The sequence below is a fragment of the Dipodomys merriami genome, unplaced genomic scaffold, assembly GCF_024711535.1.
Source record: "Dipodomys merriami isolate MVZ:Mamm:240054 unplaced genomic scaffold, mDipMer1.0.p SCAF_13, whole genome shotgun sequence".
NCBI lineage: Eukaryota > Metazoa > Chordata > Mammalia > Rodentia > Heteromyidae > Dipodomys > Dipodomys merriami.
The window spans coordinates 10,259,327-10,285,743 of NW_027202604.1; the positions used below are offsets into that span (position 1 = coordinate 10,259,327).

Sequence of the window (26,417 nt, forward strand, 5' to 3'; positions counted from 1 at the left end):
TTTCAGGGTTGCCTTTAGGAAGTATTTATAAAAACCTCTCTCACACAGATGCTTCATAACCATTTTTTACCCTACGCCAATACCTTTTCCTTTGTTTAAATAGGAGTCTTTTGCAAGAGCGAAAAACTGGGTAAAAGAACTTCAGAGGCAAGCAAGTCCTAACATTGTAATAGCCTTATCAGGAAACAAGGCTGATCTAGCAAACAAAAGAGCTGTAGATTTCCAGGTATGGTATATTTAAGTGTGTGTGTGTGTTTTGTTTAAACTCAAGGCCTAGGCACTGTCTCTTAGCCTTTTTGCTTAAAGCTGGCACTCTACCACTTGAACCATATCTCTCCTTCCAGCTTTTTGGTGGTTGAGAGTCTCATGGACTTTTCTGCCCAATCTGGCTTCTAACCATGATCTATGGATCTTTGCCTTCTGAGTAGATTACAGGCATAAACTGTCAGTACCCTGCTCCAGAAGCACATTTTTTTGTAAATGATTTTAAAATCTTGGAAAATAGGAAATACAGATTTTAAAGAAATATAATGTACTCCATGTACTACTAATATTTTTCATGTAGTTAGAGGTATATACTGTTAAGTGGTAGAGTACTTGCCTGGCATGGACCACAAAAAATATATTTATCCTGTTGAAACAATTTTTTTATTTTTTATTTTTTGTTGGTCATGCGGCTTGAACTCTGGGCCTGGGCTCTTTAGCTCAAGGCAAGCCCTCTACCACTTAAGCTACAGTGCCACTTCCAGTTTTCTGGTGGTTAATTGGAGATGAGTCTTACAGGCTGGGAAGGTGCTCAGTGGTAGAGTGCTTGCCTTGCATACACATGGCCCTGGGTTTGATTCCTGAGTACCACATAAGCAGAAAAAGCTGGAAGTGGTGCTATGGCTCAAGTGGTAGAGTGCTAGCCTTGAGCTGAAGAGCTGAGGGACAGAGCCTAGGCCCAGAGTTCAGGCCCCAAGAATGACAAAAAAAAAGTCACAGACTTTCTTCTTCTGGCTGGCTTTTAAAACAGAATTTTTAAATACTGTTTTAGTTTTATGGTAGTATACTGTGTGAACTGATTTTGCTGACCTAAACAGTTTAAAATTTTGGGGCTGGGAAGGTGGCTCAGTGGTAGAGCACTTGCCTTACCTGCCTGAGGCCCTGGGTTCGATTCCTCAACACCACATAAGCAAAAAGAAAAAAGCCGGAAGTGGCGCTGTGGCTCAAGTGGTAGAGCGCTAGCCTTGAGCTAAAGAGCTGAGGGACAGCGCCCAGGCCCAGAGTTCAGGCCCCACGACCGGACCCTAAAATAAATAAATAAATAAAATAAAGTGTTATATACCAACAGTGCAGAAATAATGATTGTCCTCTACCATTATCCATCTAAATCCACTCACACTGTAGGAAGTATTGTCCCTATTATTGCTTTTTCTTTTTTTTTTTTTTTTAATTTTTTTTTTGGTCCAGTCGTGGGGCCTGAACTCTGGGCCTGGGCGCAGTCCTTCAGCTCTTCAGCTCAAGGCTAGCGCTCTACCACTCACTTGAGCCACAGCGCCACTTCTGGCTTTTTTTCTTTTTGCTTATGTGGTGCTGAGGAATCGAACCCAGGGCCTCAGGCATGCAAGGCAAGCGCTCTACCACTGAGCCACCTTCCCAGCCCCCTTTTATTTCTTTTTCTACTCATTACCAATGTCTGTCAACATTCATAATACACATAATCATAACATACACATATATATATATATGTGTGTGATTTTTGCTCACATCTGGTTATTCTTAAAAGAACATTCAGAAATAAAGTATAAAAATGCAGTTTATTTTGTCACCTAAGATAGGTGATTCAGAATATTCTTTCTTCAAAATAAATGCTTATAGTTCTAAAAGAAACCTTATTTTTTTGGTTGGAAACTGGGACTTCAAGTCATTGCCTGACACTTTTGCTAATTGACTAGCATTCTACCAACCATGCCTCCAGCCCCTTAAAAACAAGCCTTCTAATCAGAATTTCTTAAACCACCTCAGAAAAGTCTAGTTATAGCTATATAATATTAGCTATAATATATAGCCATATAATATAGCTATATATATATATATATATATATATATATATATATATATAATTTCATTGGTAGAAGCTGAGTGCTAGTGGTTCACACTTGTAATCTTAGCTACATAGGAGGCTAAGATCTGAGGATCATGGTTCAGATCCAGCCCAGGCAGCAGAAACATCTGTAAGACTCTTATCTCCAATTAACCACCAGAAAACCAGAAGTATCACTGTGGCTCAAGTGGTAAGAACACTAGCCTTGAGCTGAAGAGCTCTGGGACTCTTGAGCCCAGGCAAGAGTTCAAGCCCCACAACCGATAAAAAATATCAGTGGCAGAATAATTTTGTTTTGAGGATGGTAGATGGAACTTAAAAAGAGACTGTTTCTTTTTTTTAATGTGTGTGTGGGGCGGGGGGGATCTGGTCATAGGCCTGAACTTTGGGCCTGGGCACTGTCCCTCAGGTCTTCAGCTCAAGGCAAGCACTCTACCACTTGAGCCATAGGGCCATTTCCGGCTTTTTTTTTTTTGGTTATGTGGTGCTGAGGAATCGAACCCAGGGCCTCATGCATGGCAAGGCAAGAGCTCTACCACTGAGCCACCTTCCCAGCCCCATTGGTTCTTATACCATTAGGTATTAAGCTGGCCCATTACACATGGGGTTTTATTTATGTGGCAGCCATGTTAGGTGTAATATCTATTATTCTTTCCGAGACAGTTAATCTTTACAGTATACAATGGTAAAAGAGTACTTAAATGGTAGTCAAAAGTGGCCTGTCCAGGCCCGATGCGGGTAGCTCACACCTGTAATCCTAGCTACTCAGGAGGCTGAGATCTGAGGATCGTGGGTCAAAGCCAGCCTGGACAGGAAAGTTCGTGAGACTCTTATCTTCAATAAACCACTCAGAAAACTGCAAGTGGTGCTGTGGCTGAAGTGGTAGAGCACTAGCCTTAAGCTGAAATGCTAAGAGACAGTGCCGAGGCCCAGAGTTAAAGCCCCACGACTGACCAAAATAAAAAGGCCTGTCCAGTACTTCTTCAAAGGAGCCTCCATTTCTTAATCAAATGGGAAAGATAATTTGTTGCTTCTCAGAACCACTGTGAGAAAGGTGGTAATATATTCAGACTGTAGAGTCAGACTGAAGTGTAGAGCAGTAACATAATTTTCAAGGGAATTATTCACTTGATACATTCAAAATTATGTTGCTGTCAAAATTCATTCAAAACTGTGAGGGTGGCATTCAGTACTTGAAGCCATATATGGTATTTGACTGCTCTTTGTCTTCTTTATTACAGATAATGGGCCTAAGTAAAAATTGAATTGAAGTCAGAGAAATTCTTGTATTTAGAATGAATAAAGTCCTTTCCCCTGAACTCATTATATGAAAGCAGATTTAAGCAGAGCACTAGTGACTCACACTTGTAATCTCCAATAAACCACTCAGAAAACTCGAAGTGGTGCTGTGACTCAAGTAGTAGAACACTAGCCTTGAGCTGAAGCGCTCAGGGACAGCACTGAGGCCCAGAGTTCAAGCCCCATGACCGACAGAAAACAAAAAAGCAGGTTTAATGTTATAACAGAAGAATTTGGGCAGAATAATGTAGGAAGTTATGACAAAAAGAAAATATTCAATGGTAAATTTCCCATGCATTGCTTCTACCTTTGTTAAAACTTAATATAGCTGTTGATGCAGGTAATCAAGTTTAAAAAAGCAGATGTGTTGTAATATATGTGCATGGATATATCTCATTTTTCTTACCAATAGGAAGCACAGTCTTATGCAGATGACAACAGTTTGTTATTCATGGAGACATCAGCTAAAACATCAATGAATGTAAATGAAATATTCATGGCAATAGGTAAGATTTATAGTAATTATTTTCAAATGATAACCGTGTATAGATCTGTCTGCTTAAAAAAAAACTCGAGTCTTTTTTAACTGATTATACTACTTTCATAGTCCCTTCCACTAAGCAGTATTTTGTTAGTAATATACTTGAAAAATCATTACCTATTAGGTTGTAAATCATTACCTGATAGGTTCTAATACTAACAGTTTTGGCACATTTCTTCTAGGGTGAGCTATAGTTATTTTTTGGTTGGTTGATTGTTTGATGCTGATCCTAGGGCTTGAACTCAGGGACTTGAGTTTTTTTGCTCAAGGCTAACACTACAACTTGAGCCATGGCTCCACTTCACACTTTTTTGGTGCTTAATTGGAAATAAGAATTTTTCTGGGCTGGAAAGGTGGCTCAGTGGTAGAGTGGCACTGTGACTCAAGTGGTAGAGCCCAACCTTGAGCTGAAGAGCTGAGGGACAGCATCCAGGCCCAGAGTTCAGGCCCCATGACTGCCAAAAATTAATAATAATATTAATAATAATATAATAATAATTAAAAGGGCTGGAGATGTGGTTCAAAGTGGTAGAATGCCTGCTTATTAGAGAGTACAGAGCTAGGATTGAAAGTTCAAGGCCAACCTGAGCAACTTAGAAAATTCCAGATCAGCATAGACCACATAGCAAGATCCTGCCTCAAAACAAAAACAAAAAAAGATCTAAGCCAGGCACTAGTGGCTCACACCTGTAATCCTAGCTAAGGAGGAAACTGAGATCTGAGGATCACAGTTCAAAGCCTCGGGCAGAAAAGTCTTGAGACACTCATTTCCAGTCAACTACTCTGAAAAAGCCAGAAGTTGCACTGTGGCTCAAGTGATAGAGTATTAGCCTTGAGCAAAAGAAGCTCAGAGACTGTGCCTAGGCCGTGAGTTCAAGCCCCAGGACCAGAAAAAAGAAAAAGTTTCAGACTTTCCTTCCTGGACTGGCTTTGAACCAAGATCCTTAGATCTCAGCCTCCTGAGTAGATATGGTTACAGGTGTTGAGCCACCAGAATCCAGCTATAGTTGGTTTTCTAAAGATTCCATGCTCACTCCTATAGTCCTAGCTACTCATGAGGCTGAGATCTGAGAATAGCAGTTCAAAGCCAGCAGGAAAGTCCATGAGACACTTTCATTTAACCACCAGAAAACCGAAAGGCTCTGTGGCTTAAGTGATAGAGCACTAGCCTTGAGCTGAATAGCTGAGGGACAGCTCCCAGGCCCAGAGTTCAAGAACCACAGCCAAAAAAAAAAAAAAGATTCCACTGAAAGTTGGAATAAGTACATGTTTTCTTTTTCTTTCTTTTTTGTTTGTTGGCTGTGGGGCTTGAACTCTGGGCCTGCAAGCTGTCCCTCAGCTCTTCAGCTCAAGGCCAACACTCTACCTCTAGAGCCGCAGCACCACTTCTGGTTTTCTGGAGGTTAATTGAGATAGAGTTTATAGAGTTTTATAGCCTGGTGCTGGTGGCTCTCGCCTGTAATCCTCGCTATTCAGGAGGCTGAGATCTGAGGATCTGGGTCAAAGCCAGCCTGGGCAGGAAAGTCCCATGAGACTCTTATCTCCAGTTAATCACCAGAAAACTGGAAGTGGCGCTGTGGCTGGAGGTAGAGTGCTAGCTTTGAGCTGAAGAGCTGAGGGTCAGTGCCCAGGCTCAAGCCCCACGACCAACAACAACAACAAAAAAAAAGAATCTCATTTTCTTTCTTTTTTTGGGGGGGGGGGGGTGAGGAGGGGATAGGGCTGTCCTGGTGTTTGACTCAGGGCCTGGGCACTGTCTCTGAGTTTCTTTTGTTCAAGGCTATAGCACTCTACCACTTTGAGCCACAGCACCACTTTTGGCTTTGTCTGTGTATGTGGTACTAAGGAATCAAACCCAGGGAATCGTGTGTACTAGGCAAGCACTCTACCACTAAGCCACATTCCCAGCCCTCTTTACTTTTTTGTATGTGGTAATCCCCTCCTTTTCTGTGGGAATATATTCTGAGACCCTCCCTTGACTGCCTAAAACCTTAAATCCATATTGAACCCTGTGATACAATGTTTTTCTATCTCTGGGTTCTTTGATTAGGGAACAACCTGCCTGTTCCACCTTGACTACTACACACTTAGCACACACTAGCTATTACTCTTGCATCTTGAGATGAAAAAGTAGGACCAGTACAAATTCTTCACAGTTTCATAAAAAGGAAAGATTCCTTTTTAAATAAATTATGTTGTAGGGCTGGGAAGGTGGCTCAGTAGTAGAGCGCTTGCCTTGCATGCATGAGGCCCTGAGTTCGATTCCTCAGCACCACATAAGCAAAAAAGAAAAAAGCCAGAAGTGGCGCTGTGGCTCAAGTGGTAGAGCGCTAGCCTTGAGCTGAAGAGCTGAGGGACAGCGCCCAGGCCCAGAGTTCAGGCCCCACGACCGGACCCAAAAAAATAAATAAATAACTTATGTTGTGGATTGACTGCTAACAATAGTACAATACCACTGCAGAGCAGCTATATCCTAGCCTTGAAGATTTGTTTTATGTTATTTGGTTGGGTTTGGTTTTTGGAGCTAGTAACCTAAGCTGACCTTTAGTCTGTAGTTCTACTAAGCCACATTCCCAATCCCAGGGGGGTGGGGGGTGGGGTGTGTGTGTCTGTGTGTGTGTCGAGGTGTGTGTCTGTGTGTGTGTCATGGGGCCTGAACTCTTGGGCCTGGGTGCTGCCTCTCAGCTCTTCAGCTCAAGGCTAGCCCTCTACCACTTGAGCCACAGCGCCACTTCTGGCTTTTTCTGCTTATGTGGTGCTGAGGAATCAAACCCTGGGCCTCATGCATGCAAGGCAAGCACTTAACAACTGAGCCACCTTCCCAGCCATGGAGGATTTGTTTTTATGGTTGATCAGATTTTTTTTTTTTTTGGTCAGTTGTGGGGCTTGAACTCTGGGCCTGGGTGCTATCCCTCAGCTGGCACTCTACCACTTGAGCCACAGTGCCACTTCCACTTTTCTGAGTGATTTATTGGAGATAAGGGTCTCACAGGCTTTTCCCCGGCTGGCTTTGAACCACGATCCTCAGCTACTCAGTAGTGAGGATTACAGGCAAGAGCCACCAGTGCCCAGCTTACCATCAGATTTAAGTCAAGAATTTTTGTAGTTTCTCTTGGGAAGGGAAGCGTTTCATGGTTTTTCTTCGACATACCAAAACTTCCCATATCCTACTTTGGTGCTTTAGAGCCATTATTTGGTAATATTTTGCTTTAACACAAACACTGATACTTCTGATTGACTGAGCTGGTTATAAGGATGAGTAGCATATACATTGGAGAGTGGTAAATACAGTATAATTGAGGTCTACATCAGGATAGATTGAGATGGTGCAAGTTTTCATCATGTGACACAGAACAGTACCCCATTTGAAGCATGAATTACTACTGGAATTTTCCATTTAATATTTCAGCCCTGAACTATAGGAGTATGAACTCATAAAGGAGGAGACTACCAAAGGAAGAAGAAAATAAGCTCAGCAATATTAACTATATATGACCCAGGTGCTGGTGGCTCATGCCTGTTATCCTGGCTTCTCAGGAAGCTGAGATCTGAGGGTTGCTGTTCAAAGCCATTCCAGGCAGCAAAGTAAATTGAAGATAAGAATCTCCAGTTAACTACTGAAAGCCAGGCAGAGAGATGTGGCTCAAATGGTAGATCACTAGTCTTGAGCAGAAAGTTCAGGGACAGTACCCTCAAAAGGAAAGTTAACAATTAGAAATAAAGGGATAATATTCCTGCTGATTTTAAGACTGGCAGTGTTACTCAGTGGTAGAGTACTTGCATCACATGCTTACTTCTCTCCTTGAGTTTGATTCCCAGCAATGCAAAAAAATAGTGGGAGGAGGACATAACCAAATAGATACTAATTTGTTCAGATATGTAACGAGATCTTTTGTTGTTGTTGTTATAAAATACCTACATTTTTTTTAGTGTTTACTTGAAATTAGATTGGCTCCCTTCTGGAAAGAAATCTCAAGTATACATAGGATTATCTTTTCTTCATGCGGTTTATTTTTGGTTTTGGTTTTTTGGAGGTGCTACAGAATATACTTGGTAGACTTGACACTTTCCCTTTGAGCCATGATCTTGGCTATTTATGCTTTGAGGTTTTTGGTTTTTGATGCCTGTCTTGGAGCTTGAACTCAGGGCCTGGGTGCTATCCCAGAGGGTTTTTTTGCTCAAAACTAGTCATCTACCACTTGAGCCACAGCTCCATCTATGACTTTTTTGGTAGTTAATTGGGCATAAGAGTCTCTTGGACTTTGTTGCCCTGCTAGCTTTAAACTGAGATCCTCAGATCTCAGCCTCCTGATAAGCTAGAATTACAGGTGTGAGCCACCAGAGCTTGCACTCTGGCTGTTTTTGAAATAGGCTCTTTGCCAAAGCATTGCTCTTTCCTTTGGCTTCCTGCTGTACCTAGATAGGGAGCATATGCCACCATTCCCAGGTTTCTGTTAAGATGCAGTCTCTCAAACTTTTTTTTTGCCGGGCATGACCTAGAGCCATATTCCTTCCAATCCTAGTCTCCCATGTAGCGTTTACCACCAAACCCACTGTTGGCTGAGATGGGCTCTTGGAAACATTTTGCCTGGGCTGGCCTCAAAGCATGATACTTTCAACTTCAAATTTTTGAGTAGCTAAAATTACAGACATGAGCCCTTATGCCTAGCCAGCCCAAGTTTGGTGTGTTGGATCACACAATACCACAGGACTATGTAATTTTTCCAGTTTGTGGACTACAAAGTAGCTTGTTACATTTATAACTTCCAGCCTTCCAGTTTTTCTTACTCAGTTGTAATTGGTGAAAACCCTTTTAGAAATATGCTCAAGAGTGAGATATTTGCTTAATCCAAAACCTACTTTGTTTCTTAGTATCAGTACATAATGCTAGCATACTCTGTGTCTGCTACTAGTATTTCTCACCAATAGGGCATTGCTTATAAATACATTTGACTGAGAATTTATCATTATTCTTTATGCTGCAATCTACAGAGCAGTTCCTAGAGGAATTGACCCATTTGAAGCTTGCTTCCCAAATTTCAGTGCTCCTTCCTGCCTCCAGACCACTTCCTAGCACCTGAGCCTCTAAAGATAGTTAATGCTCTTGTGGAATAGCAGAGAAAAATAATGCAGGCTGGTGTTGCAGCTCAGTGATAGAATACTGACCAATATATACATACCACCCCTGGACTCCATCCCCAGCATCACAGAAGGAATAAAAATAATTAACAAACTAAAATGTAAGTGGACATTCAGATTTTGTGTGTGTATGCCACTCCTGGGGTTGAACTCTCAGGTCTTGGGCACTGTCCCTGAGCTTTTTGCTCAAGGCTGGTGCTCCACTACTTGAACCATAGCTGTACTTCCAGCTTTTTTGGTAGTTAATCGGAGATAAGTGTCTCACCGACTTTCCCTTGCCCATGCTGGCTTTGAACAATGATCCTCAGATCTAAGCCTCCTGAGTAGCTAGGATTGCAAATATGACCCACTAGTGCCCAACTCTGAGCATTGGGAAACTATCAGGCAGGCAAACAGGTGTGAGGTACCAGTTGGGGCAAAGCAGGCACTTTTTAATCATTGGGGCACAGCCTACAATATAACCATTACCTTTAGAGAACTTAGCAGAATTAAAGCTGTACACATTGGTTAGGAGCTTTTGATAGGCCACACTCTTTGACAAGAGGAAATTGAAATTTAGTTTTAGAGATAGGGTCTTCAAGAGAGATTCTGCCTTATATTAGATTCAGCTGCTGGGTGAACTATGTTAAGGTTAGCCCATAGGAGGAGAAAATGTAGATCTTTAAAAGGTGAAGGCTATGGAAGGCAGGAAGGAAATAGGAGATCCAATCTGTCATAATTCTGAGTGTTGGATTGCATAGTAGAGGACAGGCTTTGTTAAGGTTATAATGCTTGTGCTTGTAGTGATACCTGTTCATATCTGAAATTGTTCTCACATGTTTGTGGCAGATCCAGCATGGTAGTATACTCAGGGACTGAGTGAGTGAGTTTGAGACTCACCTGTGCTAAACTGTGAGGCCCAGTCCCAGAGATGTATGTTGAGAGGAGGGTGACTGATAGTTCACACAACAATGATCCTTAATAAAATTATATGGTAAGATAATTAAGCAGCAGCAGCTGACAAACATTGCTGCTCACAGATACACTCAGCAAGTCAGATGGTCTCACTATGTGTCTAGCCTGCTTTTGAACTCCTGGGGCTTATGTGACCTTCCTACTTGAAGCTCCAGAAAGAGTAGCTAGGATTTTGGATAATTATGTGCCTACATCTCATTCCTTCCTTCTCCCAAACACTCAGAAATTAAGCTCCTTTAATACAGCAACCAGTATTTTTTAGTAGATACTAGTATTAGCAACCAGTATTATTTAGTAGATACTAAGTAAGCACTGGAAAAAATTGAGCATTTAGTTCTGTGAAAGTTGGGGATAAACTAACTGCAAAAAAAAAAAATGGTATACATAAGTAAAAGAAAGTGACTTGATTGTGTTTATTTGGTCATTTCTTCTCTCTCAGCTAAAAAGCTACCAAAGAATGAACCACAGAATCCAGGAGCAAATTCTGCTAGAGGAAGAGGAGTGGACCTTACTGAACCGACACAGCCAACCAGGAGTCAGTGTTGTAGTAACTAAATCTCCAGTTTGAACTAGCTGGTATTTTCTGCTTCCTAAACATTAATAACAGTGGAATTGGAGCATTTAACCGGCCCAGTATGACTTCCAAAAAGAAGAGACTTATGATAGATGTCAAGTTTCTAATACAGGATTATTTTAAGTGTTTTGAACTTAATTTTTAATAACGTGCATGTATCCCTCTGACTAATGTTTCAGCAATAGAAAGGGAAAATGACTGTGCATAATTGTTTCATTGAAAGTTAGAGGGAATAATTTCTCATCATTAGGGATAAAGACAAATGACTACTTGGACCTATAGTCACTCAGTTTTTCCAGACTGGGACAATGGTCATCTCTGAAAATGATTTAGAAATTAACTAATTTGGGCTTTTGAAAAACATTTTTAGAAGGAGATTTTAAAAATATGCCTAGCTACAGTATTCACATCAATGATCATTTCTTCTGTTATCTAAAGTCTACATTCCACAGTTAATAAATTACTACAAGGAAATGGTCCCACTTCTTCAGGAAGAAAGAAGAAATGTTTGTAGCACCTAAATTGTAGCTAGTTGGTTTTTTTTTAAGTGGGATTTTAATAAGTCATCTGTAACCCCATCTTGTTCTAGGAACACAAAAACTGATAAATGCATTTTAATGGGTAGTGTTACCTTCTTGTGAGCTCATCAACAAAAAATGGAAACCAACCAGGTGTCTGTGATTTCTATTTAATCACTGCTGGCCATTATATATATCTTGTAAGGGAGGGAGGGACTCTTGTTCCCTCCCGATATAATAGAGTCAGTGCACTAACAATTATGTACGTTTAAACTTGATTATTTTAAATTTGATCTTCAACTGTACTGTAAATAGGGTACTGCATTGTAGTCTCCATATGTTTATTATTTTCTGTAATATTTAAGAATTGCTTAAAAGTATACAAAATGTACAGTTACTAAAACAGCTAATTATTTCTTTCTCCTCCTTTGAAAAGAAGGGGCTTCAGGTTGTTCCTACATGGCTAGAACCATAATAAACAATGCACCTGTAATTTGTAACATAAGTATTACGATGCTAGTAACAATCTTGCAGCTTTGTTTTTCAAAGTCTATTTTATTTTGATCAGTTCAGTATATTGCACTAATTATTTTAGGTATTTTCATTATATGAAATCTACCATGTGTCAGAGATGATTTAATCTATTTAAGTGTTGAACTGCTAGCAGAACTTGTACATTTTACAGTAATTGAGAATTAGTAAAGAAAACAGTTCACCAGTGTTTAGTTTTATATTGAGGTGCTCAGGTTGGAATAAAGTGGTATAAAAAGAGTACTTGTTTTTCTCTTCTTTAATACAAACAGTGTGTGTCTATTAATAGTATTATATAAACCAAAGTTTGCTGTTAAAATTTTCTTACGATCTTTAGTACTCCTTGCATATTCTCTGATAACTGTTTTGGGAAGAATTGTCTTTGTGCTGTTACGTTTTGGTGCTCTGGATAATTAGAACTTTATTTTTTATGGCAGCACTGGATACTCACTTCCACTGAGAAATATTAACATAATTGTGATGTTGTCTCTGGAACCAAAGTCTGCTGTTAAAATTTTCTTACAATCTTTAGTACTCTTTGCATATCCTCTGATAACTGTTTTGGGAAGAATTGTCTTTGTGCTATTATGTTTTGGTGCTCTGGATAATTAGAACTTTATTTTTTATGGCAGCACTGGATACTCACTTCCACTGAGAAATATTAACATAACTGTGATGTTGTCTCTGGAACCAGCCCGCAAGGCAGCATTTACGAGTTCACGGCTGACATACTCAGCCGCACCTTCATAGAAATCCTTAGCTTGTGATTTGTTTCTGCTTATTTGCAAACTGTCTACAGTGTTGGGTCTGTCAGTTTCTTCTGCCTTTCTGAAAAGTGTATGATTAGTCATCTTTGATGGACGTGTTCCCACATTTTTAGGGTTAGAAGAGTGGTATTCAGCATATTTTGAGCCAGAAATCTTGTTTGTATTTGTAATTGACACATGGTCTTTAGATTCCTCTATATTCTGAAATAGTATGTGGATGTTGCTGTCTGATTTAGTAATATCTGTGCCACTGTTGGGAATAAGCAGAAGCTCTTTGAGTGGTGAAGATTTGCGTCGTGTGACAAAATGGTACGCTTCTGTATACATCTGAAACAATGTTATTATCAGTGAAGTGACTTCTTTTTTATCCAAAACTTCCCAAAGTCCGTTAGTAGCTAGCAAAAGGAACTGACATAAATCATCTATAGGGACAGAAATGGTTTGAGGTGCTGGGATAAAGAACTTTTTCAGTTGGGGGTTGCCATGAAATCCAAATCCTCGTGTGGTTTTTATTTGTCCTTCTAGGAGCCCACTTAGTTCGTTGGGGCTAATTACTGCTCCACCGTCAAGCACTCTTTTTCTCTCATTGATGTTCCATGTGGTATGTTCTTTGGTTAAGCAGAATCCTTTGCCATTTCTGCATAAAAGTGCTTGCACGTTACCTGTGGATTATTTTTTAATGGAACAATTACCAGTTGTGCCAACATATGCTGTTAACTTTACTCAGTCCTGTGTTTCAGTGCTCATCAGAAAGCAGGCCAAGTAAAAATACTTTTATTTGGGCTGAATGGTTTACAGTTAGTTAGATTTCAAACTGAGAAAGAACCAGTTTTCTCTGTGTGAAGCAATACACTGCATTTACTATTAAAATAATTCAAACCACAGATTGAATATTACCTACTTCAACTTTTTTATAACCAATACATATTCCATGTAGCAGATTTTTTAATGTTTAAATGAAAGCTATTTTGAATAGTAAATGTGAAAAACAAAATGGAACTTAGGTGATGGGTGGTAAAACAATTAGAATGCCACTGTGAATGTCCTACTAGGTGCCTGCAATATGTAACTAAACAAAAAGTAAGTCATTCTGTGAAGAAAAAAAACAGGCATTACTACTAATGTACTAAATGGATTAAACCCTTTGGCTCAGAACTGAAATCTTAAATAAGTTCCATTGTTCTGAAATAGTTTAGGGATATTTGGTTTGAGGCAGGCTGGCCTTGATCTCCTGCTTTCTGATATGCTGGGGTTTACAGGCCTGTGCCCATACCCAGCTAAGACATCATGTTTTGGGGGTAAAAGAATTTGGGGTTTAGAAAGTTGAAGTCCCCTGCCTCTGGTTTGATTGAAAGAAGACCTAATTTGGTGACAAGTAGTTAAAAGATACAGAGAAATAATTCTGACGCATTTGCCTCTTGAGAAATACTAACGTCCATGCTACCGGACAAGGACCAAGAGATGATATATACACAGACATCTGGAGACCTGAGGGCTATATAAATGATAGGTATAAAAACTACATGACCTCTCTCTTCTTTGTAGTTCAGTTACTGATTCTTTATGTTAACTTGTATTCCTGCTGCTCCTACTGAGATTGTTTAGGGGAATAACTCTTGACTCTTGATAGGTGTGAAATCAATGTTACCCACATAGTATGTATGGGATGTTAGTTAACGTCTGCTGATGAAACTAAAAGAGAACCTCTGGTTATGGACTGCTTTTAAAAGAGCCTCTTGCTGTCGCTCAGCTTTCCTGCTCATACTTGATGCTCTACTATTTAAGTCACACCTCCAGCTGGGCTTTTTGCTAATTGGAGATGTAGTCTCATGAACTTTTCTGCCCCAGCTGGCTTTGAACCAAGTCATCCTGGATCTTCATCCCTTGAGTCACTGGGATTGCAGCTGTGAACCAGTGGCACCCACTTTAGAGGAAGGTTTTGTTCATGTGGTGGTCTGGAAAGGAGAAGTTGGCTGGTTTTCAAGAGGGCGGCCTGGCTCTGAATAAAGCTTCCTGTGCCATCTATATGGAGGAAGTAAGAACAGCTAGCCAAGTGGCAAACTGCAGAATAAATTTTAGTCGAGTTAAACAGATCAAATTTTAAATATTAGCATCTTTTAGTAGAAAATGTGAACAGAAGAACAAAATGGGAGTCTCAAAAAGACCAACATGTTTTAAGGATAATAGTCTAAGGAATTAAAAATAAATAGTTTGAGCCCTGCTCAGGTGGTACAAGCCTGACATCTCAGCTAATGCAGGTGGATCAAAAGTTCAAAGGCCATCCTTGGTGACTATACCCCGAAGTTGAAAACAGTAAAGAAAGAAGAGTGGTGTTCATGGGAAGCACACCTGGAATGTTCAAGAAGGTACTGAAGTAGAAGAAATGGCATAGAGAAATGTGAAGTCCTGGAAGCCTGACACTAAGCCAGGCTTCGGGTTATTGAGTCTGTCTGTTTCCCTGTTTATCACCTGCCCGTTACTTGTCAAGTTGGCGTGAGGATTTAATAGGTGGATCTTACAGACAATTGGAAAAGTATATTTAGTGTTTCAGGAAGGAGAAAACCACCAAGAAGCTACTCAAATGAAACAGGAAATGACAGTTGTCTCATGTCAAATCAATAGATAAAAGAATTATAGGAACCCTTAGGAAATAGAACTACAAGTTTTTAAGAGTAGTTTGTAGGGGTCTGGGAATGTGGCTTAGGAGTAGAGTACTTGCCTCGCATGCACAAAGCCCTGAGTTCAATTCCTCAGTACCACATACACAGAAAAAGCCAGAAGTGGCACTGTGGCTCAAGTGGTGGAGTGCTAACCCTGAGCACAGGGACAGTGCTCAGGCCCTGAGTTCAAGCCCCAAGACGTAAAAACAAATTTTTTTTTTAAGGTAGTTTGTAGGAAGTTGGAACTTGGGGAAGAAGAAATGAGTTCCTGGAAAAGAGTGATGTGTGCATGTAAATGAGAGGCTCCAGCATGTGAGCTTTGTGTCACTCCCTCCAAGTAATTAGTATGAGCCTTACTCCTTTGGGATTAGTGTGCATTAGAGGTTACAAAGATCCTGTGTTTGGGCCGGGAAGGTGGCTCAGTGGTAGAGCGCTTGCCTTGCATGCATGAGACCCTGGGTTTGATTCTTCAGCACCACATAAACAGAAAAAGCTGGAAGTGGCGCTGTGGCTCAAGTGATAGAGGGCTAACCTTGAGCTGAAGAGCTGAGGGACAGTGCCCAGGCCCAGAGTTGAGACCCACAACCAACAAAAAACAAAAAAGATCCTGTGTTTTGCAACATGCACGATCATGAAATTCATACAGTTGTCTGTTGCTCAGCATTGTACGCTTAATATATAATTCGTTGGGGGGCAGAGATCAGGATTGCCGTTCCTGACAGCCTGGACAAGACTGGACCAGACTCCATCTCTAGTCAGACATGGTAGTGAATGACTAAACCCAGCTATATGGGATGTGGGGAGTTGTGTGTTAAGAGGATTGCGGTCCAAGCCTAACCTCAGGCAAAAAGCTTGAGACTATCTAAAACATGACTCCAAAGAACTGTTGGTATCTATGGGGGTAGGATTCCAAGGAGACCACTTTAGAGGCCAAAACAAAATGCAAATGCTCAGAATGCAGAGTTACATGCTTCATTTCTCCCACAATGCCTCTCAACATCCCCTAAAGACATCTTATAAATATATATCAGTTTTTCACCTTAGACCTCCAATGAAGCATATTATGAACCTTTCTTGGGGAAGTAGAGCTGTGGCTCAAGTGGTTGAATGCTAGCCTTGAGCTAAAGACCTGAGGGACAGAGCCCAGTCCCAGAGTTCAAACCCCATGACTTGGGAGGGGTGGAGGGGTTACTTAAACCAACCTGTACCTTTCTTGGCTTAGGATTGCTGTCACTTCCCCGGTGCATTTTGGTCAGTTTGTTTTGAGGGAGACTTTTTTTTTTTTTTCCCAAAACTAAGGGCCAGAAAACTGTACATCATACAAGGGTTGAAATACAACTAATGATGCTTCAGGACTGACAGAACCCTAACCCTACAGTGACTGAGCTGGGGGGTACATGAAAACAAAATGTTTGCTGGTGGTTCAAACCTATAATTCTAGCTACTCAAGAGACTTTTCTACAGATCATGGTTAAGCCCAGCCTAGGCAGGAAAGTCCATGAGACTGTTATCTCCAATAAACTCAGAAAAAGCTTGAAATAGGACTGTGGAAGTGGCTCAAGTGGTAGGGTGTTAGCCTTGAGCAAAACAAGCTCAGAGACAACCCTCAGGCCTGGAGTTCAATCCCCAGGGCAAAAAATAAAAATAAAAGATCAGGAGTATTGTAGTTCTGGGCTGACCTTGAAAATAAAGCCAAAATGAGCTGGGCGCTGGTGGCTCACGCCTATAATCCTAGCTACTCAGGAGGCTGAGATCTGAGGATCGCGGTTCAAAGCCAGCCCGGGCAAGAGAGACCGTGAGACTCCTATCTCCAATAAACCACCAGAAAACCGGAAGTGGCGCTGTAGCTCAAGTGGTAGAGCGCTCGCCTTGAGCTGAAGAGCTGAGGGACAGCACCCAGGCCCAGAGTTCAAGCCCCACGACCAACAAAAAAAAAAAAAAGAAGAAGAAAGAAAGAAAAGAAAGCCAAAATGGACTGAATCATGGCTCAAGTACTGGAGCACTTGCCTGCCAGGCTCCAGGCCCTGAATTCAAACTCCAGCATCATTAATAAAGGAGGCTGAGGATGAGAGGAAGATGATAGAAGTTGGGAAACACAATATTCTAGCCACCTCTGCAGGAAGAAGGTTTTAAAACTCCTTTAAAAAAAAAAAAAAAAAAGCCAGGCAGTGGTGGCTCATAGCCGTAATCCTAGCTACTCAGGAGGCTGAGATCTGAGGATCACGGTTCAAAGCCAGCCTGGGCAGAAAAGACCATGAGACTCTTCAATAAAACATCGGAAAACTGGAAGTATCCCTGTGGCTCAAGTGGTTAGAGCGCTAGCCTTGAGCTGAAGAGCTGAGGGACAGCGCCCAGGCCCAGAGTTCACGCCCCATGACCGACAAAACAAAACAAAAAACCGACCACTTTTAACCAAAAGAGTGCATTAAGAGGTATATATAGTGCCTGCTTATTGAATTTGAGCTCTGAGTTCAAACTCCAATTCTGTCAATAAATCATTGGACATGGTGGTGCATGCCTGAAATCTCAACTCTCGGGAGACTGACAAAGCAGGGTCACAAGGTCAAGGCCAGCCTGGGCTGCTTAACAAAAGAATGTCATATATATATATATATGTATATGTATATGTATATATATTAAAGAAATACATACACACCTCCTCACACACACCCTCAGAGCCTTGTCATTGTTTAAACTACTTTTAAAATTCGCCAGGAGAAAGATCCATTCTGAGGTCTTGTCATTGTTTGAACTGATGGAGCTCTTTTACTCTGTGCACACAATTCCATTCCCAAAGGATTTGTCACAAACAAACAGCAGCAATTATTTGAATTTACAGCAGCCCGAGGCAGGGAAAGCATTAGGATCTAACAAGTCGTGGACTGGAATAATGACAACCCGGTTGAGGGAACTATCAGCAGAGACCTGTGAGTCACCTGTGGCTCTGTACAGACAGGAAGTCAAAGCTGATACAGGACTAAAAATATAGTCTCCAGACTGGTGTTGGTGACTCACGCCTGTAACCCTAGCAGTTCAGGAGGCTGAGATCTAAGAACTGTGGTTCAAAGCCAAATCTGGCAGGAAAGTCCATGAGAGTTTTATTTCCAATTAATGACATAGAAGCACACACATACACGCACACATGAAAAAGCTAAGGGACAGTGCCCAGGCCCTGAGTTCATAGCAGACCCTCCCCTAAAAAGAAAGAAAGGAGGAAGAGAAGGAAGCAAAGTATAGAAAAGCCAAGTAAAGAAAGAAAAGAAACAGACTTAGTAACCAAAATAAGGAAAATTGCAGGGTACAAAATCAGTATATAAAAGGCCAGTGTATTTCTGGCTTCAGACCGACCACTAAGCTTCCAGATCTCTGCTTCCAGATCTGAATGGCTAGGATTACAAGCTTGAGCCACTTCACTTGACTGCTTTTCCTCCTTCCCTCCCCTCCCTCCCTCTCTTCTGCACCTTCCTTTCTCCCCTCCCCCTTCCTTCCTTTTCCCCCCTCCCTCCTCTCCCCTCCCCTCCTCCCCTCTCTCCCTCCCTCCTTCCCAAACATCTTTTATTAAAATGTGGATTATGCAAGAGCAAATAGTTTAACTCAAGTTGTAGACTCCTGACAAATGCTTAACCTTAATCCTCCAAAGTGCTGGGATTACAAGTAATATGACTTTAAACAATTTCACATGCTAGGATTCTTTCATTTCCCATAAAGATCACTGAGTTCCTCAAAAATGAAAGTCCAAGATTTCTCTTTGAGATAGGCCTTATTTAAACTATGGATGCTTAAGCTGTGTTGGTATCAGCACACATTTCTTTCCTGCGGGCATAAAAAAACAAACAAACAAAAAAAACAACTCCACTTGTTAGCCATGCACCAGTGGCTCATACCTATAAACTCAGGAGGCTGAGATCTGAGGCTCATCTGAGGCTGAGATCTGAAACCAGCCTGGGTAGGAAAGTCCATGAGATTCTTATTTTCAATTAGCTGCCCAAAAGTTGGAATTGGAGCTGTGGTTGTAATGATAGCACATTAGCTCAAGCCCTGAGTTCAAGCCTTAGGACCACCCCTTTACCCACCACCCTCAAAAAAAAATTCTACTTGCATTATGGGCATGGGGAGGAAAATTTGACTAAGATTTTGTGTAATTTTTATTTGAGCCATTTTCTTCAACATCCCTTTGGAATAGATGCATGTGTCGTCTTCTTCCTCCTCCTCATCCTCCTCCCTCCTCCTCCCTCCTCCTCCCTCTTCCTCCTCCCTCTTCCTCCCTCCTCCCTCCTCCTCCCTCCTCCCTCCTCCCTCCTCCTCCTCCTCCCTCCTCCCTCCTCCTCCCTCCTCCTCCCTCCTCCTCCTCCTCCCTCTTTCTCCCTCCTCTTCCTCCCTCCTCCTCCTCCTCCCTCCTCCTCCCTCTTCCTCCCTCCTCCTCCCTCCTCCCTCCTCCTCCTCCTCCTCCTCCTCCTCCTTCTTCTTCTTCTTCTTTGCCAGTCCTGGGGCTTGAATTCAAGGCTAGCACTGTACTACTTGAGCCACAGCACCACTTCTGGCCAAACCCAGGGCTTCATGCATGCTAGGCAAACACACCTACCACTAAGCCACACCCCATTTCTCTACACAGATCTGATTCACCCCTAGGTCATCATGCTCAGCAATAATACAGATTATGACATGTGCCAATATTTAAGGTAAAAACAAATTAGCGGGTCTTTCATATTTTACTCTCTTGTAGTTGATTCCCACAGATCTAAAAAAAAAAAAATTAGTCCTGTGAGTAAAGCAAAGGCATAGAGTTACTGTATGAGGTTTTTTCAACAATATGCAGCTTTTACAAAAGGAGCCTTGTTAGGATAGACACCACTAAGCATTTAGAATTCCAAAACTCTGAAGCCAGTTCCCCAATTGGCCATCAATGTGAAAAGTAGGTCTACCGGGAAGCTATTTTGGAACTTCAGTGCTGAGACTGAGAAATGACAAAGACTATGAGAATATTGTCCTTGTACCTGATGCATTACTACTGCTTTAACCTTAAAGGCTCAATGTGGCCTTTGTGACCCTTACACCACCAGCTTTGCCCACAGAGTCCCAACTCTATAAGATAAGCCTTCAACCCAGGGTGGGGATGTGTGTTCCAGTGTGGAAGTCCATTCTTAAAGAAGAAAGACATTCTGTACCCCTCCTTATCTCAGTGGGTGATTGCAGAAGATTGTCTTGAGACAAGGCTTATTGTTTGAAACTATTGCTCTGCTTAAAAGAAAGCAAAGGCTCAGTGCTTCTAGCTCCTGCCTCTGATCCTAGTTACTTAGGAGGCTGAGATCTGAGGATCAAGGTTCTATGCCAGCCTGGGCAGGAATGTCTGTGAGACTTGTATCTCCAATATACCAAGCCAGAAGTAGATCTGTGGCTCAACTGGTAGTGTGCTAGCCTTAAGCTCAAGGACAGCTCCCAAGCTCTGAGTTCAAGCCCCAGAAAGCAGAGAACACTCTTAGCTCAGGGAGTCTTGGGACAAACTGCCACAGTGCCTGGGTGGGAGGTCGTGAGTGGCGTTTGTGGAAAAGGAGCAAGTTGGATGTGCTCTCAAAGAGAAATTCAAGCAGCAGGGAGCTCCAACAGGAAAAGACAGTCATGGTTGGAAGCCCTAGGCTTCCATGGAAAGAAGGAAGTCCCACTGCCTGAGGGTCACAGAGGAAATAAAGGGCCAAGTTGTCCAGGCTCTTCCTCCTAGCTGAGTAGGGGGTATTAGGTAAGAGGGCCCTGAGCACAGACCCTCTGAATTGTGGTAAGTATTGTCAGATATCATACTTTCAGCCTCATATGCAGAAACCACATATTCACATACTATACATGGAATATTATAACTGTACTTGTCCACCCTTCTTCCTTCCATTTCTGTGTCCCCATTTTGCCCCTCGCTAAAAAGACCAAAATAAAAATAAAAACAAAAACAAAAAAACCACCACATAGCCTGTTCAATAAATAGGAGAGGGCCAGGCGCTGGTGGCTCACGGCTGTAATCCTAGCTACTCAGGAGGCTAAGGTCTGAAAATCATGGTTCAAAGCCAGCCAGGGCAGGAAAGTCCATGAGACTCTTATCTCCAATTAACCACCAACCAGAAGTGGCACTGTGGCTCAAGTGGTAGAGTTCTAAACTTGAGCTGAAGAGCTCAGAGACAGTGCCCAGGCCCAGCGTTCAAGCCCCACAACCAACAAAATAAAGAGAGAAAGGAAGGAAGGAAGGAAGGAAGGAAAGAAGGAAGGTAGAGAGGGAAGGAGGGAGGGAAGGAGGGAGGGAAAGAAAGAAAGAAAGGAAGGAAAAAAAGAGAGAGATGGCTGGGAAGGTGGCTCCATGGTAGAGCGCTTGCCTTGCATGAGGCCTGGGTTTAATTCCCTAGCACCACATAAGCAAAAAGGAAAAAAAGCCGGAAGTGGCACTGTGGCTCAAGTGGTAGAGCGCTACCTTGAGCTGAAGAGCTGAGGGACAGTGCCCAGGCCCAGAGTTCAGGCCCCATGACCAGACCCCCCCCCAAAAAAAAAAAAGAAGAAAGAAAGCAAGGTAAGAAAGAAAGAAAAGGAAGAAAGAAAGGAAAGAAAGAAATAGGACTGAGGGTGAGAGTATATATATATTTTTTCTTTTTCTTTTCTTTTTTGTCGGTCGTGGGGCCTGAACTCTGGGCCTGGGCGCTGTCCCTCAGCTCTTCAGCTCAAGGCTAGCACTCTACCACTTGAGCCACAGTGCCACTTCCGGCTTTTTTTCTTTTTGCTTATGTGGTGCTGAGGAATCGAACCCAGGGCCTCATGCATGCAAGGCAAGCGCTCTACCACTGAGCCATCTTCCCAGGCCATCTTCCCAGCCCCCGGCTTTTTTCTTTTTGCTTATGTGGTGCTGAGGAATCGAACCCAGGGCCTCATGCATGCAAGGCAAGCGCTCTACCACTGAGCCACCTTCCCAGCCCCTATATTCTGACTATATCCATACTTGTGAACTGTTCATCTTATTTCAAAGTTACCTTATGTAAATACATTCTACCCTACTCAGGCTAGCCAGTCACCAGCAGATTGTGAACCTGAGCTCAACCAATCAAAGCAGAGGGGCAGGAACTACTGTGTTAGGGATAAAAAGAGAACAGTCTGCCTGCTCTATGGGCTTGCTTGACAGATGTTTGGCTGATGGTGCACCCTTCTGCAGAAGTAAATAAACAACAACCCAAAACAATCACATAGCATGAGTCTAAAACAGAGGACTCTTTGGAGGGGTTATAGTAGGATGGGGAAAGGCAAAAGAAGAGGATAAAAGAGGGTGTGGACATTATTGAAGTACTTCATAAGTATGCATAAAATAGCATAATGAAATTTTAAAGTCTTTAAACGGAGGGAAAATAAAGACTATGATGAGAAGGGGTGAATTTGATAAAAGTGCATTATAAGCATGAATGGAGAGATCACATTATTAGCGTATAATGAATCTACACTAATGAAAAAGAGAGAGAGACATGAGTTGAAAGGACACAGACACAGGCACTGGTGACTTTCTTGTGTGATCCTAGCTACTCAGGAGGCTGAGATCTGGGGATTGCAGTTCAAAGCCAGCCCAGGCAGAAATGTCTGTGAGAGTCTTATCTCAGATTAACTACATCAAAAAGTGGAAGTGGAACTGTGGCTCAAGTGGTAATGTGCTAGCCTTGAGAGAGGGGGGAGAGAACCAACTTTGTAGGGGAGAGAATGCTTATACATAAAACTGCAGCATGAACTGTTATTCTCTCTGAGATGAAATTGATGCCACGTGCCACTGAGCATGAGGGTAATCTGTTACTAATGCTTTCTTTAGCTGAGTGTGGTGTTGTATGTCTGTTATCCTAGTTACTCAAGAGGCTGAGATTAGAGCATCCTGAAGCTAGTCTGCTACATTTTGTTTGACTCCAGTAATATATGGTATATTTGTTTTCTGTCTTTATTACTGACTCTATAACTTCCTATTTAGGAAAATGTTAATGTTTTGTCACATTTATTTTATTTTACTTTCACTCCTCTAACCACCAGCATTTAATAGTTTCAATTACTATGTGATAGAGTTGCAGGCCTAATAAATACCACATTCCACAGTTTGATAAATACCACATTCCACAGTTTGGAAGCCTAAAAGATGCAATGAGCCTCCACAGTGAACAACATACCAACACAACTTAATTGCTCAAAGTTCAAGTAATCTTATAAACCAATCCAATCCTATTCCCTGGAGCCAATAATGATATCACTTGTTAGACTTGTCTAATAAATCACTTAGTCAAGTTTAATCTCTTCTTGCATGATATCATTTTAACTCCTCCTATGTTCCTGTTTCCCCTTCAGAGCAATCCGTGAATTCCACATTGTCATATCTGTACAATCAGGGTTATAATTGTGATCTTCATTTTTCATGTAAAGAAAACAGCAAATGACTTTTTTGTAGAAATGCCTAGACTGAGCAATCCGCAGAGTCTGCATTAGGCAGTGCTGCTCAGATCTAAAACCTCGTTGAAGACCTTTGATTCTTACGTAGATTTTCTGCACTTAAAAAAAAAATGTTTTTTACAATTTGTCTTGTGAAGGTTAAAAGGTATTTGTAACTTTAAGTATCACTATTCCACAATACTGTGAAATTTATGTAATCATTTAACCTCAATAAAAATTATTATAAAAACTGTTTTTCATGCTGAAAAAAATTAATCATAGTGTTGGGTGCTGGTGGCTCACACCTGTAATCCTAGCTACTCAGAAGATTGAGATCTAAGGATCATGGTTTGAAGCCAACCTGGGCAGGAAATCCCATAAGACCCTTATCTCCAATTAATTACTCAGTAAAAGCCAGAAGTGGAGCTATGGTTCAAGAGGTAGAGCACTAGCTCTGAGCAAAGGAAACTCAAGGACAGTGTCTAGGCCCTGAGTTCTACCCCAACTGGCACAAAATAATCATTATAATCATAATCATAAAAAGCCAGGTACCAGTGGCTCATGCCACTCAGAAGGCTGATATCTGAGGATCAGGGTTTGAAGCCAGTCCAAACTGTAAAGTTTGTGAGTGTCTTATCTTCAGTTAACCACCAAAAATTCAAAAGTGGAGCTGTGGCTCTAGCCTTGAGCCAAAAAAGTCTGGGACATTGCCCAGACCCTGAGTTCAAGCCCCAGGACCAGTATAAAAAAAGAAAAAAAGAAAGAAAATCATGAACAGAGGACTTCAGGAAGGGAATATGGAGAGCGTCACATTATTTTAAAACTATGCATCCTTGAAAAACAATTAGTTTCAGCCTGCAATCTGAATTTAAATTGAATTTAAATTTAAATTGTGCTTGTCTATCATTCTTCAATCAATCATTTCAACTTGTAGGTGCTAATAATTTACTAAGTAATAGCCCATTAAATAATTCAGGAAGTGTGAGAGGTTATACTGCTAGAGATCAGAAGTGTCCAGGCATTGTTATCTGGTGCTGTTCAATATACATACCAATATTTGCAATGTGTAATACTCCAGAAATTGTATTTGGCATCAGTGGTGGAAAAATGCTGTTGGCATCTATGCTCTGGGATCTTCTCCTACTCTTACTAGCATGGGGGGTTTTACTGGGGCCTTCCAAAAGACAAGTCAATGCTGAGCAGCCACTCCATCTGACATGGGAAACTTCATTTCTTCCAAGACGTAAAAGTCTATCCATTCTCCAAAAGGCTTTTGCAAAAGCTTTATGAATTTTTTCATAGTCACGCTTTTCTGTTCTTCTCATTCTGTATATGGAAGAGAAATGTTCTTCAATCGTTACATATTCTTCTCTGAACACGGTGCAAAAGGAATGGATAAACTTTTGCTGTTCCGGGCTCATTTGATAGGAAGCATTGAATTTAGAAAGTTGATGGAGAATTAAAATTGGAAGTTCCTTTGAGGCTAAGTCAGCTGCGTAGACCCCGTGGTGTCCATCAAACAAACCCAAAAAACACATGTTGGGTTTATTGCCAAAAGTATTCACTATTGTGAACTTATCATTCATGTCTGATCTCCATAAGGAATTTCTATCTTGGCAGATGGCTACCCCTTTAATTAATGGATGACTGATTTTTTGAGAGTATACAGAACTCTTTTCAATATCACCAAGTAACTTTAAGTATCCTGGTACTTTTTTATCGTAAAGCAGCTCGGTAGCATTATTTATGGTCTGTAGGAGTTTTTCAGTGAACATAAAAGATGAGAAGAGCTTAGAAATTACAAACTGTCTTTTAAGAGCAATAATTATGGTTTGTGGTTTCTTTTTATCCATCCATTGGAAACCCAGTGTAGCCAAAGCTTCATGTTGTTTCTTATGGTGAAAAATTTTATCTATGTCTATTTCTGCTTTGCATACTGAGCAAGGTAATATGGACGTTTGAGTTAAGACCTGTTGTTGGTTAAGGTATTTGCTGGTTTTAGAGATTTTTGATGTTTTGAGTTGTTTCTTTTTTTTTGAATGTTTCTTTCTTTTTTTAATGGATAGTGGAATAATAGTCTCAATCGATGACTGGGGTGTTTGGGCTTTCTTATTCCATTGTCTAAATTTGCAAAATACTCTGCAAACAAGATGGAAGGTATTTATAGATCAGAACAAATACAATATAAATTGGGCCCTTATTATTTCACTTTTTCTTGGTTCCTGATCATTTCACGTGGGCCAAGAATACGTATTCTGATTTTGATTTTAAAACAAAAACAAAAATTCCCAGGTGCTGGTAGCTCATGCCTGTAATCCTACCTACTTAAAAGACTGAGATCTAGGATCTAGGTTTGAAACTAGCTCAGCAAAAAAAACTCCATAAGACTTTTATATGCAATTCATCACCAAAATGCTGGAAATAGAGGTATGGTTCAAGTGCTAGAGCACCAGCCTTGCACAGAAGAAGTCAAACAAGGATATGAAGCCCTGATTTCAAACCCCTAGTCCTGGCACGCACACACACACACACACACACATACCACATGTGTGCATGATAATAAAATAGATACACTGATTAAGAGGACAGGATGAAATTCCTCCTTTGGTAAAGGTATAGAACACTTTTCACCTACAGAGTTTAACAGGCAAACAAGATTGCTTATGATAACAAAGAAAGGGGAGAAGAAAAGATACTGTAGGTATAATTGTTCTTTGACGATATTTGTTATTCCACAAATGAAAGAGAGAATACCTTATAGCAGTATGTGTTTCTCCATCTTCCGGAAGCTCGATTTTTTGGTCTTCATTTTGTACTTCTTTTTTATGAGCAGCCACAAGGATGGCTGGCAATATAGGAGACAGGTGCTTAGACAAAGCTTGGGAAGATGGGAGAGGGGACAATGGGAACTTCCCTGGCTTCATGATAGA

At 41.3% G+C, this 26,417-nt stretch overlaps 2 protein-coding genes across 2 annotated transcripts in view; one reads left to right on the forward strand and one right to left on the reverse strand.

Moving 5' to 3' along the window:
* Nucleotides 1-11,882, forward strand: part of Rab5a (RAB5A, member RAS oncogene family) — a 36,311-nt gene extending 24,429 nt beyond the window's left edge. The window contains exons 4-6 of the mRNA XM_070018676.1: nt 104-226; nt 3,798-3,891; nt 10,459-11,882. Of these exons, the coding sequence (XP_069874777.1) occupies nt 104-226; nt 3,798-3,891; nt 10,459-10,574 (333 nt within the window). The 3' untranslated portion in view covers nt 10,575-11,882. The remainder of the gene's footprint in view (nt 1-103; nt 227-3,797; nt 3,892-10,458) is intronic.
* On the reverse strand, nt 11,647-26,417 carry Pp2d1 (protein phosphatase 2C like domain containing 1). Its single transcript, XM_070018675.1, has 3 exons — nt 26,242-26,417; nt 24,539-25,626; nt 11,647-13,071 (listed from the first exon to the last, which is right to left on the reverse strand). The coding sequence occupies exons 1-3, from the start codon at nt 26,409-26,411 to the stop codon at nt 12,266-12,268; spliced, it is 2,064 nt and encodes a 687-aa protein (XP_069874776.1). The 5' UTR covers nt 26,412-26,417; the 3' UTR covers nt 11,647-12,265.

What these genes read in the sequence shown, in the direction of transcription:
- Pp2d1 (XM_070018675.1), bottom strand. Translation starts at nt 26,411, where the DNA reads ATGAAGCCAGGGAAGTTCCCATTGTCCCCTCTCCCATCTTCCCAAGCT. An exon ending in GAAACACATACTGCTATAAG is followed by an intron (nt 25,627 to 26,241) that starts GTATTCTCTCTT and finishes TCTTGTTTGCAG; the next exon opens with AGTATTTTGCAAATTTAGAC. An exon ending in ATTACACATTGCAAATATTG is followed by an intron (nt 13,072 to 24,538) that starts GTATGTATATTG and finishes AATAATCCACAG; the next exon opens with GTAACGTGCAAGCACTTTTA.